Here is an 18,716-nt window from a genome sequence, read left to right on the forward strand (position 1 = left end):
ACGAACGCCATGCGCGTTATTGGCATGACATAGCATTCCCGACCGGAAAGTAGGGGGCGCGGCGTTTTCAAGAAAGGAAACGCAAGCAAGGCAGATGACGATTATTGTTGTGGGACAGATATACACTACAAAGGGTGTAACTGTTTTAAGCACTAGAAAAGTTTACACCCTTTGAGCCGTATCTTGCCACACAACGATAAACGTCATCTGTCTTGTCCGCATTTCTTCCTTTAACGCCGCGAGCCCGGTACATCCCAGTAACGAAAGGCATGCGCGTTATCAGCATGACATAGCATTCCCGACCGGAAAGTAGCGGGCACGGCGTTTTCAAGAAAGGAGACGCAAGCAAAGCAGATGACGATTTTGTTGCGGGACAGATATACACTCCAAAGGGTGTTCATTTGTCTAAGAGTGCACTCTAAGAAAAGTTTACACCATTTGGGGTGCATATTTGCCACACAACAATAATCGTCATCTGTCTTGCCCGCATTTCCTTTCTTGAAAACGCTGCGGTCGTTACTAGCTTTCCTGTCGGCAATGCTATGTCATGCTGATAACGCGCATGCCGTTCGTTACTGTAGAGTACCGGGCTCGCGGTGTTAAAGAAAGGAAATGCGGAATTCATTCCACTGCTGAGCCCATTTTACTCATGAAACTTGACTGCCAACTGGAGTGAAACTTGACAATAAATAGTTGCAGCGAAGCAAGCGCTTTATTTCAGTTCAATAAAGAATTAGGCTTTCACCATTCCACTATAATAGACGAGCGAAAATGTATAAAATTACGCGCTTACAATTCTAATATTGTGGTTACTGCCTTATTTAGGTTACAGGGTAAGCTTGAAGTACGAACTATTTGCAGCCTCTCGAAGGAATAATAGCTGGCGGTTATGAGGGCGTGGGCCACTCAGGTTTTTAGATTTGAAGTTATCATTTACCCAGCAACATGTATGCTGGGTGTACGAGCCGCGAGCCAACAAGCCTTTGTTATCCTATGCATCTGCCCATTCAAAACTTGTTAAGAGAGGTATCGTTCAGGCCTGTTTGCATAATGCACTAACGAAATCCTGTTATCATTTGATAGAACCTAGTTTCAGTTCGCAGATAGCTTGGTTGAGGGCGGCAGGGTACTCAAGTAACCTTCTTGTCTCTGTCTCAGCGAACTTGCGTAGTAAGTTTAGCCCCGATCCTCACAGCTTTGAGCCTCAGGTACATGATCGAAGAAACAAAACAGCTGTTATCCCGTACATTCATGGAATCTCCCACAAACTTAAAAAAACAGGACAAATAGTAGGTATCGACGTTGTATTCTCTGCTCCAAAAAAAAACTTGCCCAGCTTTGTATCAGAACCAATCCTGTAGCTAAGGAACGTAGGATGTGCAGTATTAATCATATAAAGAAGTATACAGTTTATTCTAAAGGTGTTGTGTATAAGATACCTCTGAAATGCGGTCGGTCTTATGTAGGGCAGACAGGTAGATGTCTTAACGTTAGGTTACAAGAACACAGCAATAAAGTGCGCAAAGGGCTGGAAGGGTTTCTAGGTGTTCATTGCGCACAATACGGCTGTATCCCGCTTTTTGAAGAAACCACTATCTTAGCTAGGCATTCTAATGAATGCACCAGACTTATCATTGAAGCAGCAGCGATTGCCGATGGTGACTGAGTTAGCAAGCCATCAATTGCATTAACAGACAAAGAACTGGTTTTTCTGAGGTCGCACTTGTGCCCTCGTTCATCTTAGGTCATGAATTTTGAATGCATACTCATGTCGGGTTGATGCTTTGTAGGGGGCGCTTTTGTCTTGGTGTCTCAGTATATATATATATATGTTTGTTTCTCAAAATAAAAATCAGTTGGAAATCAGCGCTTGTCTTGGTCGTCCTTTTTTGTCCCTCATCTATGTATGCGCTTTAAGTGACGATTGATACCACGGAATACCAATTAGCCCGTACCCTAACCTTGCTTCGGAAGCTTTAGCTCGGGCTCAACTCCGACGCGGCATATTCAAGTACATGTAAAACGCAAAAAAAGTTTTTCTGATATAACCCCTGGACCGATTTTAATGAAATTTGTTGCTTTTGAGAGAGAAAGTTGAATTCTAGTCACAGTTGGAAGCAGAATTTCCATTTGGGCCCTGAATTTTGTTAAGAAGATTTTCGAAAATTCGAAAGTTTAAAAAAATGTGGAAGCATAACGTTTACAAATTAATAGCTCTGAATCAAGAACAGATATCGCGGTTCTGCAAACGCCATCTATTACAGCATTCAAAGCGGACAAATTTGATGTGCAATTTAATATCTTACGTGAATTTGTTGCGTTGTGTACAACGGTTCTGCAAAAGCTGTATTTCCATGTTACTAATTTTTTTTAGATTCATGTGTAACATATCAGTTTTGTTTGCTTTAGATGTACTATTATATGCAATTCACATAATTGTGATATCGCTTATCATTGCTGAGTTACAGAGTTGTAAACTTCATAGTTTCGCTCTCTGAAAATTTTCAATTTTTGCCACTTTTTAATAAAAGATTGACGACCTAAATCGGAAATTCGAAACCAAGTCACTAGATTTTACGTTTTTCTTCTAAATGCAAGAAACCTAGCCAAATTTGGTGCAGTGCTTGCCGAGAAAAACGAATTCTCCTTTTACATGTATTTAGATAGGAGCACCCGAGCTATAGCTCCCTCTTTAGTCGTATCCGACTGTAGCAACCGTTCAGCATGCGCGAAACATGCGACAGTTGAACGGGATGCATAACACCAACAAAATCAGTCCTTGCAAGCCTCAGCCGCTCTAACACACAACGTACAGTCGTGTACTCTAGCTAGAGCATCACGGTTAAAAAAGCGACAAGTGGCATTCAGGACTTAAGCGAAATGCCTTTAACCCGAATGCTGCACTGCGGCCAAATCGAGCCAAAACATGGGTAGGCCGTGATCAACTGCGTCGCTTACCCGTGGAAACATGACTGAATGCAACAAACACCAGCATGACAAAATAAAGTGTAAGAACAAGAAAGTTCCTGCGGAACGGCGGCGATCCATTCCTGCCGCTGCTCCTGCTAATGTGAGGTCTCGCGAAGAATGATTGGAACCGTTTTACCGGCAATTTTTTACATGTATTTGAGCATCCCAGAGCACAACAATTGCTCTTCGACGTGCCTTGAAGCGTTAGCCCCCACACACGTGCGATGGGTCTTGCTTATTTCGCTCCGAAAACGCAAATCAAGCAGATAAGTACAAACAGTGATTCAGGAAGCTATGAACGGCTGCCTCCTTTCCCGAGCGCACTTAGCGATGCCACCACCAGTGCCGCGCACGTCGGCGCAGCAGAGTTGCGTATACTTCCGCCATTTTGTTCCAATACTATGCGGTAAAGCCACTCATTGCGCGCGTAGGAGCCGAACTTGGAACGTCTGCGCGCTTCCGCTGCCATGCTATAATAATGCGAAAGAATTTTGCCTTCTTTCAGTAGGTTGAGTCCGTCCGTCCAATCGTCCGTCCGTCCGTCCATATCCGTCTGTCTGTCTGTCTGTCTGTCTGTCTGTCTGTCTGTCTGTATGTCTGTCCGTCTGTCCGTCTGTCCGTCTGTCCGTCCGTCTGTCCGTCTGTCCGTCTGTCTGTCTGTCTGTCCGTCTGTCTGTCTGTCTGTCCGTCTGTCTGTCCGTCTGTCTGTCTGTCTGTACGTCTGTCTGTCCGTCTGTCCGTCTGTCCGTCTGTCTGTCCGTCTGTCCGTCTGCCTGTCTGTCTGTCTGTCTGTCTGTCTGTCTGTCCGTCTGTCCGTCCGTCTGTCCGTCCGTCTGTCCGTCTGTCCGTCTGTCCGTCTGTCTGTCTGTCTGTCTGTCTGTCTGTCTGTCTGTCCTCTTACGCCGTCATGATGCCGTAGTGGTTGTTTAACTAAATCACCTTTAACTGGATTTAATCGTTAAATGCGTGACATGACTGCCTGGCATGACATATTACATCAATGACACGAATGTCATGACCAAGTTTCTTACGTCGTTGTGATGCCATCGTGGTCACTTCGTTAACAATATCATATCAAGATATGCATGACATACATGCATGACATGCATGACATGTTATGACGTCAGACATGACATATAGCATGCATATTATGACAGGAATGACATGAAATGCGTGTCATGACATGAATATTAAAGGCCAAATAATGAAATCTTCCTTACCTCAGTAAGGAAGCTCTCATTGCGGTGAGGCTACCTTATGTCAATCTGAAAGCTTCCTTACTGAGGGGCCCTCGGTGAAGGCTTCCTTGGTGCTTCCTCAGCATAAGGTAGCTCCAAAGCTACCTTCATGCGTCCTTACGCCGCTCCTGGCCCTGAACGAGCGCTTCACCTCACTGCTTAACACGTGGCATTTGCTTGCGCATGCGCGCTGTCGCCCACCTGCGGAGAAGCGCGAGCACGGTACGTCTTGCCAGGCATGTTCGTTTCAGTCACGCGTGCGGCATGAAGGCGTTGCTAGGCGTTGCACGACGCCGGCGTGCCAGCGTTGCTGGAGCACATCAAGTTTTGCACAGTAATGCGCTACTTTTTTTAACTTTAGTAAACAAAACTAGAAGAAAGCGTCCACGCTTCTCTGTATTAGCTCTTCAATTTAAAGATTGTGCGATGATACAACATTTTTTAATAGAATAATGGTGTTTGCGGAATGATTTTAAGAGATAATCTCGAACCCAGGCATGCGGCAACCACTCCTTACGTGAGGACGGGTGAAGGGAGCTTTCAGAGTACGCTTGCTTCCTCCATCGGTCCTTCGCTGTAAGGAGGCCTCACGTAAGGTTAGGAAGCGCTCGAAGGAAAGGAACGTTTTATTGTTTGGGCCTAAGACATGAATGACATGGGGGGCATGTTATAATTTTCATTAACGACGACAATAATGACATGACATGCACTTTTATCATCGTATTTCAGTCACGTCATTCATATCATGCCATGCATTGCTAGATTAGGCCCAATAGGTATATGCTCATGACGTGCCATTCGTGTCTTGCATGTGATGTCACTCTTAATTGTCATGACATGCCATGTAATCCATGTCACGTATGCCATGCCCTGTTACGTAGCCATCACATGAATGACATCTGTATGCAATTCATGTTATGTATGTCCTGTTATGCGTGCATTACATACATGTCACGTCTACATTTAATGTCATCCATGCAATGTCGTTCTTGTCATGTCACGCGTGTCATGTGATGCATTACATTTTACGTAATTTACACCATGACTTTCGTCATGTCATGCATGCGATTCATGATGTCATGTCACTCATGCCATGTCATGCGCGCATGCCATTCATGTCACGCCACGCGTGTTACGGAAGCAGCGCATTTTTGTGATGTTGATGGCATTGAAAGTAACGAAAAGGCGGCGTCGCGTTCGTGAAGTTGGCTTCTGTGTAGCGCGGCAGAACACTTGACGTCATTTTAGACTATGTGAGAGGGCTCAGCTAGTAGCGGTGCGAGCTGCGAAAAGAAAATGTAGGCGCAACTTCAGGGACACCAGCACTCTAATGGTATCTTCGACTGGTCGCCTCCGTCCCCCGAAGCAGAGTTGGGCAGATCCGGCGTTCCCCGAGCTCAGAGGTAGAGGACAAGCGCTCAAGCCGAACGTGCTACTCGCTCTCAGAGGAGGAAATGGCAGATGTGAAACCACGTGACTCCTGCCAACGTCCAATGTTTCGCCTATTAAAAGCTCCCGGCGCTGCCGAGAAAACCGGCGGACGCACCTGCGGCACGAGCGTTCGTCGAGATGCCAGCATGCAGCGGCCTAGGTTGCCTAGGTTACGGTGGGCCGTCGCCAACAGCAGCGACGCGGCGCTGCGATGACGTTTCAATCTCGACGACTGCTCCGACGACACGGCTCGGAGCGCCTCAGAGCGCTCGAAGATGGAGGAGAGCAATCGAGAAGAACCAGCCGAACGCAGGGCGCGCATCCTCTTTCAACCAGCCGAAGACAACGCCGCTCGCGAGAGCGCTCCAGAGCGCTCAGAGGCGACCAGCCGAAGATGGCATAAGAAAAGTTTACACCCTTTAAGCCGTATCTTGCCACACAACAATACACGTCGTCTGTCTTGTCCGCATTTCCTTTCTTTAACGCTTGGAACCCGGTACTTCCCAGTAACGAACGACATGCGCGTTATCAGCATGATACAGCATTGCCGACAGGAAAGTAGCGGGTGCGGTGTTTCAAGAAAGGAAACGCAAGCAAGGCAGATGACGATAATCGTTGTGTGGCAGATATACACCCCAAAAGGTGTTAACTTTGTTCAGAGTGAGGGACACCATTCGGCCGCAGGGCTCTATGAGAGTGACCTACTCTTTTAGAGCGCAGCTCTCAGGCACCCGTTACCCTTTCCTACGGCGAGCGTCGGCGTCGGCGGCGTAACTGAGCGAACGAGCACAGCGAAAGATGAAAGAGCGAACGCGGAGCGGAAGATGAAAGACGCGAGCCGCGAACGGCGGACCTTCAGTGACGTTCGCGCGGGAAACTGATGTCATGCGGACCCATCCGACCGCTCTTTAAAAAAAAAATTGAATTATGGGGTTTTACGTGCCAAAACCACTTTCTGATTATGAGGCACGCCGTAGTGGGGGACTCCGGAAATTTCGACCACCCGGGGTTCTTTCACGTGCACTTAAATCTAAGTACACGGGTGTTTTTACATTTCGCCCCATCAAAATGCGGCCGCCGTGGCCGGGAACGATCCCGCGACCTCGTGCTCAGCAGCCCAACACCATAGCCACTGAGCAACCACGGCGGGTGACTGCTCGTTTCGTACTATCGTCTGCTCGCGTCAGCTCTCGCTCGCGCTTGTTTGGTTTGCTTGGTTTGGTATCGTTCGCGCTTATTTTGATTGTCATGGTTCGTAATTTTTGCAATCTTATTGTATGCGTGGCGTGAATTGATTGGTACTTTCTGGAAGCCACGCGGGCACCAGCGATTACACTGGAACCTTCGACGAGTCATGCATAAAAGCCGACGCGCTTGATCCGCAGATCGGATTTCCGACGATCGCCGACTCTGCTCGCCGCTATGGTTGTGCTTGAGTGTTACTTGTTTTGCTGGTCACATGTTCGCCCAATGAAGCGTTAAATTTGTAACTCACAGTTTCGACACTGTCGTTCTTCACTGTCACTACCATGGCACATGGCAATATAATCATAATACAAAATAGTGTCAGCCACTTCTTTCTGAACAATGAGCGACGCAACCGGTGGAAGTGCTTCGTCTGCCGCAGCTGATAACTAGCTGCCCGAGCAGAGGCTCTGCGCCGCCATCAAGAGGATCCTGCCGTTCAGAATCAAATTCTTTGCGACAATATATCTCGAATTCAGAACACCTAAACAGCTGCGCTCAAAATTCGCATTACTGAGTATCTCCTCATCGGCGATTTTTTTTTTCTCCATGATGGCGCTTTCGGCGTTTTGAAGCATCAGCATCCGATATATATTCGTTGTCCGAATGATAGCTTGAAGCACTTGGTGTCATTTCTCATCGCGTGACACGAATGTTCGTCCCGGAGGCGAGCCGTAGCGCCGCCAACGCTTAGTCCTGCCTCCCCACCCCCTCTTTTCCCGCGGAGCACTCCATCCAACGTACTTGTAAGCAAGCCTGATACATTTATTTCGCGCTCCCCAAATACCCTTTCTTGCTTCGGTGTCTGTCACCTATAAGCGTAATGAAGCATGGATGCCTCAAAATGAAGCGCTAGCAGAACCAAGCATTACTTGTTTGCTATAACACTTGTAGTTCGCCAGTGTGTCATATCAGCATGTTAATTGCGTGGTTTGTGGGTCTATAGTGTCCTGGCAACTACATGCCAAGAAAATTGTCACGCAAGTCTGCGTTCCGTTCGCGGAAAACGCAGTAGTGAAGTTTCATTCGGCCACAGTAGCGCAGGATGAAATCACAGGCCAGTCCATCTTGTTTCCCGTAGAGGCGGCGGCGCATATTTCACGGAGAAGTCTCTTGTCTACCTTTCCACTGGCAGCGCGGGGCATCTGGCCGAGGAAAACAACGCCGCCGTGTAGATGCATGTGTGCCGGAAACCTCGCTGCAATACGGAAAGAGCAGACTTCAGTCAGTTATACACGAGTCATATGCAGTAACTGTAACTCAAGTGGACGCACTTCGCCATCTACAGGTAAATGTGTGGACACTTTTAAATTACATTCTGGGACTTTACGTGCCAAAACCACGATCTGATTATGAGGCACGCCGTAGTGGGGGGCTTCGGATTAATTTTGACCACTTGAGGCACTTTAACGTGCACCTATACTTCACGGTACACAAGCGTTTCTGCATTCGGCTACTATCGGAACGTGGCCGTCCCGGCAGGGATCGAACCCGTGACCTCGAGCTCTGCAGCGCATTCCCATAACCATAAAGTTTCGTACAATAATTACCAGAGGGAACTCTGGCGCTGCAATCGTTCAGCCACCATGGGAATGATGGGACATGGATTTGTCTGATCTTCGTACTTGTGAATTCAGACGTGCTTGTGGCCTTGTTTATTACGCTTTATCAGTCTCCATTGTGCTAAATTTCAAATCGATTTATACTTTTCTAAGTACAGAATGCTCCGTGAACGCGCACGATCACTACTTAATGCAGCGGCTCAACCTATCGAGGTGGCCAAATTGAAACGCGCCAAGCGTCTCAACACGCTGGCTTGCCCACAATATGCAATACGCCCGGGGCGTAATAGTTTCAATATCGGGCTTCTGTGCTATATGTCCCGTGTTCGAATCCTGCCGTCGGACAATTTTAATAATGTTTATTTAGTTATTGATTACGCGCTACTTTGATAAAAATTACGAATTTACAAAGTCGCCGAGCCGTTTGAAGCCAGAAGGACGAAGTTTAGGCAAACCCATACTGGCTAAACCGCTCCCATTGCAGCTCCCGTAGGCACTAGCGCCAGAGCTCCTTCTAGTAATTATCGTACGAAACTATATGCCCATAACCACTGAGTTATCGCGGCGGGTCAAAAAATAAAAATAAGAAAAGAAAGAAAATGCGGACCCATTAAAGTATTCGACATCCGTTCCCTCTTCATCACTTACGACGCTGCGCAGGATGACGGCAAAGTAAGGTTCTGATAAGATAACTGCCAGACTCTCCAGACATTTGGCGACTGCATTAAAATAAATCAAATTATGGGGTTTTACGGGCTAAAACCACGATTTGATTATGACGCACGTCGCGGTGGGGGCTCCGGAAATTTGGACCACCTGGGGGTTCTTTAGCGTGCACCTAAATCTAAGTGCACGGGTGTTTTCACATTTCGCCTCTGTCGAGATGCGGCCGCCGTGGCCGGGATTCGATCCCGCGACTTCGTGCTTAGCAACCCAACACCGTAGCCGCTAAGCAACCACGGCGGGCAGCGACTGCATTCCGACGGATGTAAAATGATGAAAGCGAGCAAATCAGATGGCGCGTGGTTCGAGATTTCAGTGCAACGTTAAACAACTACAGATGCCGTGGTAGCGGCACCCGAGTTCCATTTCTCTGGACTGCCTCCGTAGATTACGGCGAAATGTGACTTTCCCCCGTCTGTTCTACCGCTTTTTTTATTTTTTAGACTATACTGAACTTTTAAAAATATCACCTGTCACGTATTGCTCAATTCTAATTCGTGAACTTAGTTACACAGACAGGCGAACATTAATTGCATGGGAAACCAAATGCGTAATTCACTAATTCATAAAGTTGAACTAATTAAGCTTAACTAATTACTCTAAGGTACATATTGCAGTTTACGAATTGGAGCGGGTGAGTTTGCAAGGCACATGGAACGAATTCTCGGGATGACACCAGTTTCGATATACTAATTTCCGCAGTTTTCGACGCGGTACATTAGCGGTCCAGTTATATTTAAGCTTCAATGCATAAAACGGCCTTTTGTTTAAGAAGTAGGTGGAACAAGCGTGCATTTTTACCGCAAGTTTGACGGCGCATATCTCGAAACCGGTGCCAGCCTTTATTTTAGCTCCAACTAGATATGCCTTGTCCACTCACCGGCTGCAATTCGTAAATTGCAATGGGTGCTGTAAAGTAATTAGTTAGAAGTTCAATTAGTGAAAGTTTGTTAATTAATCAATTACTGATTTTTATTTGTTGTACAAGCAATGTCCGCCTCTTCGGGTCATCCAGTTCGAGGATTAGAATTGTATCACCTGCCATAGGCAATTTTCTCGCATATCAGTATTAAGGTGCAGTGGGTACAGGGGCATGGTGGCAAACGTTTCAAGCGCATGTCAAACCAAGTGGCTCGATCGCCTGCTTCACCTGAGACACCAGACTCCCTCCCGTCGGATCCCCGCGCTCTCCACCAAGCACTAAAATCTAACCTCTGGCGGGACACACGCGACTTGATTGGCCCATGTGTCGGCCTCCTTCCCCGCCGCCTTATAGCCGGACGCAGTAAGTATCTCTTCGGTGGCTTTGGGCTGGAGTGTTCCTCACACCACCTGTTACCCGGGCTTATGGGAATCGATAAAAGTCCACCAAGGAAAGTGCCCCGAGTCCTCGGCTCCTGTGGCAACGTCCAATGCTCGACACCTGCTTTGGCTGTGCCCTGGAACGCGGGCGGTCAGACTTATCATCTTAAGAAAGGCTGGACTGAAGCCAGATGCACCTGAAAACTACACCCGTTGCGCGACGGACAGTAAGTTGTGTGGGTCATTGTGGCATTGTCGGTAACGACCTCGTTGACAAAGCTATCCGGTCTGCCCACTAAGGCACCCAGAATATTTCAATTCCACTGGAGAGGACGGACGCTGCAAGAGAATTTTGTTTGCTCGCTCCCACATCGACACGAGCTTTCTGGAGCTCTCCGCGCGTCTCTAAGTGCAGCCTAGGTATCCCGGACCCTTTGTTACGGCTGCAAGTGTCTCTCCCGCCGCGATGCAGCACTGCTCTACCACCTGTAGCTTGGTGTGACCTTTACGAATGCTTATTCTTTCCTTGGAATGACTGATACACCAACGTGCGACATATATGTGAGCCCGAAGAAACTGTCAGACACATGTAGTGCACTTTCCCTCAATACGATCTCCTTACATCTCTTTACAGATCACACTAAGGCCACTGGACTCGAGAAAATGTTCTGAAAAGAAAATTCTTGGACCATGGCGCAGAAAGCTGTTCCCGCGCTACTGCAGTTTTTGAGGAAGACCAGCCTCATTGACCGATTGTACTCCTGCTGTGCGTCCTAGCATATGCGCGCAGTGCTCCCTCTCGCCCTGTTTTTGTTCTCTCTTTTACTCACCCTCAGTCACGGCCGGTCTCTAGGGGAGCGCGCGCTTTCCTTGCGCGCACCCCTCGAGACCGGCCGTGCCTCAGTGTAGATCGTCACTTACAGCGCAAACATAGACGGAGGACAAAAAGGACGACGTAGACAGCGCTTGTCTACGTCGTCCTTTTTGTCCTCCGTCTATGTTTGCGCTGTAAGTGACGATTTATACCATGGAATTCCAACTAGCCCGTAGTCAAACCTTGCCTCAGTGTAGGGCAGCAAGCCGGGCGCTCGTGTGGTTGACCTTCCTGCGTTTCCTCTCCTTGCTCTCTCTCTCTCTCTCTCTCATACGGGTTTCTCAGAAAGCAAGTTTCGCAGTTAAGATATAGCGTTGTCTCTTCAGGGGTAAATTTTTCTTACGTTCAAGCACCGAGCAACAAGGCGCGCAGTAAAAAATACGGATCAGCGATGCTGCTTTCGTCCAATTGCTTCTTCTCTTATGTCTTGTCCTCCATGCTCCTCAGTACCTAGCGCTAGTAAATTACTTAGTACGCAGTACTACTAGCACCACGCGGTTGTACTGCAGTATTCGGAAAAGTAACGCATTACGAACTTTTCTTGTTACCCATCCTTCTGAGAACTTTGGATGCGGTCTAAATAACTATTTCATGCCTCTCGCGGACAACGGTTCTGTCGCTGCTGTAATTCAACCGGTAATTCAACCACCACGGGCGAAAGAGATGTTCGGCCAACGCTTACCGGCCACCATATCCCGCAGTTGCCGAGCGTAGTCGGCGGTGACGTCGGCGTCGTCCCTCACCACCACCGCGGCCACGGGCGACTCGCCATAGGCTGCGTGCGGCCGACCCACCACGGCTGCTTCGAGCACCCCGGAAGAGGCGCGGAGCGCTTCTTCCAGCTCCGCCGTGGCGACGTGCGTGCCGCCGCACTTGACCAGATCCTTGAGCCGCTCCACCAGGTAAAATTGGCCCCGCTCGTCGTAGTAGCCGAGATCTCCTACACGCATGTGATCGCGCGCGCAGAAGGGATCACGCAGAACCACGAAATAATAATAATGAAGAGCGAAACAGCTCTGAGAGCGTTTTATGTGCAAACGCATACGCTTGTTAAAGAAAGACAATCAAAATAATTTTTGTTAATTCGTTGAATATGTCTTTTTTTTTATTTCTTGCGCTTATTATGTCCGCCTCTTCGGATAATTCGGCTCAAGGACAAGAATTATGCTCTCTGCCACGGGATACATCTAAAACTTCCATACAACTTAAAAATGATCACCCCGTGTTTAATGGTTTCACACCTACTTACCTTCAAAAGTGCACAAAATGCACGCGTTTTTGGCAAAATACAACACTCATAATGCACAACTAAACAAGTGAAAATTAACTGGTAACCTAAAGAAACCAATGTGAAGCTTCACTAATTTACGAGCAGGTAGGTTCACGCTCAGGTGGCTCAAGAAACAGTAGACTCTGTCAAGAATATTAGTCGAAAAACGGTGGTCAACGTCATGTGAAGAGCCTCGGGGAAATGCATGCATGCAGCACTACGACAATACCTGCTTTGCTGATTTTGCTCATGCCACATCAACCGATTAATCACAATTAAATAATTAATCGATAAGTTAGAGAGTTAGGATTGCTCCGTACAAGGCACTACTGGTGATAAAATCACCTCCAGCGCTTGTCGAGTGGGTGCCGCAGTGCTACAGTTGACCGGCCGATGGGGGGGCCGAGCCCCTCCTTAAAGAATGAAGGGGGGGGGGGAGGGCTACAGTCTCCACCGAAGGGAGACTTTAACCCCTGGATTTAGGTCCCCGTTAAAGAACTCCAGGTGATCAAAATTAACTGGGAGTAACCCACTACGGCGTGCCTCATAATGAAATCGTGGCTTTGACACGTACGCGTAAAACCCCAGAATTTAATTTTTAGTACAGACGTGAGCAGCTGCGCTGGTGGCCGCCATCTTGTGGCGCGAAGCTTAGTTTAACTAATTCTTTCCGTGCACTCTCGAAGAGAACTGGTGTCTGTTTAAAGAAAACGTCATTTCGCTATCAGATAAATACATACCCCTACGTATGATATCGGGCAGGTAGCGATCCCCCTGGTTTAACAATTCCTTAAAACTACTTCTAAATAAGAAGAAGCGATTGTTTCGCAAGGCAAAGCGTAGCAGTAGGCAAGATCACTGGGTTGCTTATCAAGTAGCAAGCTCTATATATAAATGCGCACTGAAAAGTACTAAGCGCGTCTTTTTTTTTTTTTTTTTCATGAGACATTGCCTTCTTTACTGGTTACGGATCCTAAAAAGTTCTGGAACATTACTGGAGGCTCTAAATCCAACATGATAACTTTGTCTGATGAAAATGGCATCGTTATTCCTAGAGAGAAATGTTGTGATGCATTCAATTAGGTATTATATCTTCTTGCGACCGCAGCATGTTTACCTGCCTGGTAGATACAACATGAACTTTCATCCAATGGACACTATACTTATTGACTCAGTCGGTGTGCAAAACCTAATTAAAAATTTAAAACTATCATCTTGTTCAGGCGTTGACGGCATTGATTCGAAATTTTTGAAGAGCACCGATGTGCATTCATCTGTAATCCTGTCTAAGCTATTTACACAATCTTTGCATTCCTCAGTGTCATCAAGAGATTGGAAGGTGGGCAAGGTGGTACCGTTATTTAAGTTTGGTGATGCGCATTCGCTCACTAATTATAGACCAATTTTCTTAACTAGCATTCCGTGCAAACTCTTTGATAATATAATCTATTCCAATCTGGTTAACTTTCTTGAAAATAGGGGGCCATAGCTGCCTTGGCGTGCTTTCTACACCATGAACCAACAGCGCCAATCGACCAGCTCTTCCGAGGCCCATGTTCTAAACGGGCGTGCAAAGGGCCTTCGGCCAATTCACCGCTCTGTTTCGATGGAGCATTTATCTACCGCAACGTCATTTTCCAACGAGCAGAAGACGCAATCGGCGACGGAGAACGGCGCCGCGCGTTCCTCGACAACAACGAAGACGCCCGAGGTGGATACCGCGGGAGTGGCCGCCGATCCCATCGTCGCCAATTTTCCCTCCCAACAGCGAGAGGTGGACACTCCGACCGGGGAAAGGATGGAGGAAGATGCTACCCCGAACATTTACGATGACAAAACTGACGACGACACAGGTGGCTGTTGGAAGACAGTCATACATAAGCGACGCATCCGTCAAACGCACGCTAAGACGCAACCCTCCGAGAACATCTTGGGCATTCCGGACGCCTCCCAGCCTACCATACGCAAGCGCAGTCGGAATCAGAACCTGCCTCAACTTCCTTTGCACGATGAAAAGATAATTCTGCGGCCTCACGGAGGACTTTGCCTCGATAAGTGGACGCGCCCAGAACTCGCCAGTGCTCTATGGAGTGTAGCCGGCTTGACCACTGACGATCGTCAGGACATCATATTCCGACTGCGACCTCAGCAGAACTTGGCAATCATCAGCACACCCCAGTCACACGTAGCCGACGCATTGTACAAGGTGAGGGAGCTCAACCTTGGTCAGCGGGTCTATCCCATCACAAGATATTTTGCGGCCCCAGACAACTCATGCAAGGGAATTGTTCCTGGTCTTTTTCCCGGTACACCGTCTTCCAAGCTAGTGGATGAGCTTTTGGCTCCTGGAGCTCAAATACTTCAAGCACGAATGATGGGTCAAACCAACGTTGCGTTGGTAACATTTGAAAGACTTAAAGTGCCTTGCTACGTGCGTTTCTATGGTGCAGAACTCCGCTGCTACCCCCATCGACCCCGCCAACTGGTTTGCAAGATATGTCACAAGCTCGGCCACTGGGCTGATTACTGTCCTACGCCGCACGTGGCCATTTGCGCGACGTGCGGTACTGACAACCCTACCCTGTCACATCCGTGCCGGGGTGGGGTTGCACTGCAGATTCTGTGACGGGACCCACCCTACAACAGATCCAAACTGCCCGCGGCGTGCTAGGCAGACACTGAACAAAGCTTGGGTGCGGAAAGCTTTCGAGAAAGAGCAGCGTGAATTCCAACCCTCCAGCGACTCGACCACTACCACAGATACGGCGGAGAAACGAACGTCGCGCGCCCCAACGAAGGAGACCAGACAAGTCCGGTCGGAGACCCGTTCGAGATCCCGTCGCAAGTTCCGGACCCGCTCAAAGTCTCGGTCCCGATCCCGCGAGGCATCGGTGCGCCTCCCAGAGAGGCGCCCTCCTTCCCCATCTTCCCAACAACCCTACAAGGAGGCCCTGCAGACCAACGCCCCAGCCAAGGTGACCCTGGTCCCTTCAGGGGTGCAGCGGACCCCGGAGAAGAAAGCAGCAATGGAGGCGCCTCGGGAGGTAGGTCGGGCGGAGGGTCCCCCACAGCTCGCTCCGCCCCGTAAATCTCTCCCTACCCCTTCCCCTATTACCAATTCGTTATCAAATCCCGATCCTCTAATAGAAATAGCCCGCCTACGTCGTGACATGGAGGCGCGCTGTGAGCGCCTGCAAAAACAAATGGACGCGCTGGTGGCAGACATGAGCACTAGTATGCAGGCGGCTCTGGACAGGATAGAACGCCAAATGGAGGACCTTCAAATAGGGATTACGGAGCAAGTTAAATCATGTATAGAGTGCACTTTCGCACGCATGCAAGTTCCTGAGCTTAGCGGTAACAACGAAAGCGCGCTTTCCGACCAAGACTCTCGGCCGCAACCTTCAAATGTGGGCACCCGGCGCCCGCATCCCTATGCACGACCGCCTGTTTCCTCTCGCGATGATGATGGCGCCGGGTAACGCGGAGCAACTAGTGGTGTGGCAGTGGAATTGTAGGGGATTCCGCCGAAAACGAGGTTCCGTACAGCAGTATATCGCCACATCCACGAACCCTCCCGATGTCATCCTCTTACAGGAAGTCAATTGCACCCCTTCTTTATCCGGCTACAGCACGCTCTCGGGTGTCTCTCCTCTTGTGGGAGCCTTAGTTTCGAAACATGTTACATGTCGCATGCATACCACTAACATTGACATTCCTCACCAAATATTGCAAATAAGTACGCAAGGTAAACGCAGCGAGAGTCTGTTTATACTCAATGCATACAGTTCCCCCCGTTCGCGAACGCACTGTTTTCAGCACCTACTGACAGAATTTGGTAGGTTTGGGCGGGTTTGTGTGGTGGCCGGCGACTTTAACGCTCCGCATACTGCATGGGGTTACGTTAAATCGCAGGCTAAGGGGACCCGCTTATGGAATGCCATCTGTAACATGAGATACACACTGCTTACCGACCCAGAGCACCCCATTCGGACAGGCAACAGCGTATCTCGTGACACCTGCCCTGACCTTACCTTCGTGCGCAATACTGGCCCAGTCGTTGCGCACGGGCCTTTAGAGGAGCACCTTGGTAGTGACCACTACATTGTGGCGACCACCTTGTCATTACGGGGCGCGCGCAGGCCCGAGCGAAATGTGCGTATAACGGATTGGGCGAAATTCAGGGAACGTCGCCAGGACCCACCTGAGCGCCAAGGGTACGAACGCTGGCTTGACTCTCTCGCACAAGATCTAGAGGCCACCACGAGCACACTGCGCACCACAACCGAGACACCAGATGCGGGCTTTCCAAAGACCCGCATTTACTTCATCTTTGGAAAGCCCGCAGAGGGTTGACACGACGATGGAAACGACAACGCCTCAACCACAAACTTAGGAAACGTATAGATCAAATTACACGGGAATCTCAGGAGTATGCAGAGATCCTTACGAGGAATAACTGGCGAGGATTTTGCGATCGCCTCTCAGGCACATTGAGCACAGCAAAAACGTGGTCGATTCTTCGCTCACTCACAGATCCCACCACAACAAAGGGAAAAACATTTCAACAGCTGCACATCTTAATGCACGAGTACAGGGACGATGTCTCGACACTCCTCAGAGAGTTAGAGAAGCATTTCATACCCACAGGCCCGCCGCCGCAGTACCCTGACTATCCTTATGTAGGCGAGACGAACGAATTGCTCGATGCAGACATCACATCTGACGAGGTGCGGGTGGTCCTACAAGACCTACGCCGCAACACGGCACCGGGAGCCGACCACATCCGGTTCGCCACCCTTCGTAACCTCAGTGACGCGGCTATTAACCACCTCACCCATATCTTCAATGATTGCTGGCGCAAGGGCATGCTTCCCCAAGCATGGCGACACGCCGACATCACACTGATCCCCAAACCGGGCAAGCCTGTTAAGGTTGAAAACTTACGACCCATCTCCCTAACATCCTGCATTGGTAAGCTCATGGAGCATGTACTCTTGCGGCGTCTGCAGCCCTTCCTTGAAGAAAAATGATTCTTTTCTAACTGTCAATTGAGATATCGGGCTCATCTGTCTGCCAAAAACGTGCTTTTACAATTGCGGGAGGAGGTCATAGGACCTCCGTCGTCCGCCCAAACGAGAGCACTCATCGCCTTAGACCTCAAAGGGGCATTCGATACTGTTGAACATGACCTCATCCTTCGCAATGTTGCACATTCACACTGTGGAATTCGTATGTACAACTATATCCGCGCATTTCTTCGAGATCGCGCAGCCACCGTTGGAATGGGACCGCATCGATCCGGTACGATTCGCCTTGTAGGACGTGGGACACCCCAGGGCTCAGTTCTTTCCCCTACTCTATTCAATATCGCGCTCGCAGGGCTCCCCCGGCAACTCGACCAGATCCCTGATGTCGCCCACGCTATTTACGCGGACGACATTACTATCTGGTCGACACGGGGTTCCGACGGAGCAATCCAGGACCGACTGCAGGAAGCAGTCGATACAGTTTCCGAGTACGCGAGAAAATGCGGCTTAAGATGTGCTCCGGAAAAGTCGGAGCTCATAATCATTCGCCCCCAGAGCCGTTTCTCTACTCCCCCTATCACTGTGCACGTGGATGGCACACCGATACCACAGGTTAATCGTGCTCGTATCCTCGGCCTACACGTCCAAGCGGATGGCAGGTCAAACTACACTGTTTCCCTTCTATCCAGACAGATTGAGCAAATTCTGGCCATGATCCGGAGGGTCTCCAACAGGCGCTCGGGCCTTCGAGAAGAGGACCTGCTGCGCTTGGTGGAGGCATGCGTGATCAGCCGCCTTACATACCATCTCCCATTTCAGCGGTTGACCCAAGCGCAACAACTTCGTATAGACGGAATGATTCGCAAAGCGACGAAGCTGGCCCATGGCCTCCCGAGTCATACTTCCACACGCCGTCTCCTTAACTTAGGGACACATAACACACTAGGCGAGCTGCTAGAGGCACATTGGGTGAGCCATCGCCAGCGCCTCCTACTCACTCCTACTGGCCGCCATCTTCTCACACGGCTAGGATACTCTGTCCCACCCCTTGAGTCTGAAACCCGTCCAACG

The 18,716-nt window shown here is 49.2% G+C and overlaps 1 protein-coding gene across 1 annotated transcript in view; it reads right to left on the reverse strand.

Annotated features, from left to right (window-relative positions):
• Positions 1-7,644: 7,644 nt before the first annotated feature.
• LOC126547398 (luciferin 4-monooxygenase-like) overlaps positions 7,645-18,716 on the reverse strand; it is a 29,815-nt gene continuing 18,743 nt past the window's right edge. The window contains exons 3-4 of the mRNA XM_050195382.3: positions 12,028-12,285; positions 7,645-8,082 (exon numbers count right to left, since the gene is read on the reverse strand). Of these exons, the coding sequence (XP_050051339.2) occupies positions 7,907-8,082; positions 12,028-12,285 (434 nt within the window). The 3' untranslated portion in view covers positions 7,645-7,906. The remainder of the gene's footprint in view (positions 8,083-12,027; positions 12,286-18,716) is intronic.

This window comes from Dermacentor andersoni, chromosome 1 (assembly GCF_023375885.2).
Source record: "Dermacentor andersoni chromosome 1, qqDerAnde1_hic_scaffold, whole genome shotgun sequence".
NCBI classification, from domain to species: domain Eukaryota; kingdom Metazoa; phylum Arthropoda; class Arachnida; order Ixodida; family Ixodidae; genus Dermacentor; species Dermacentor andersoni.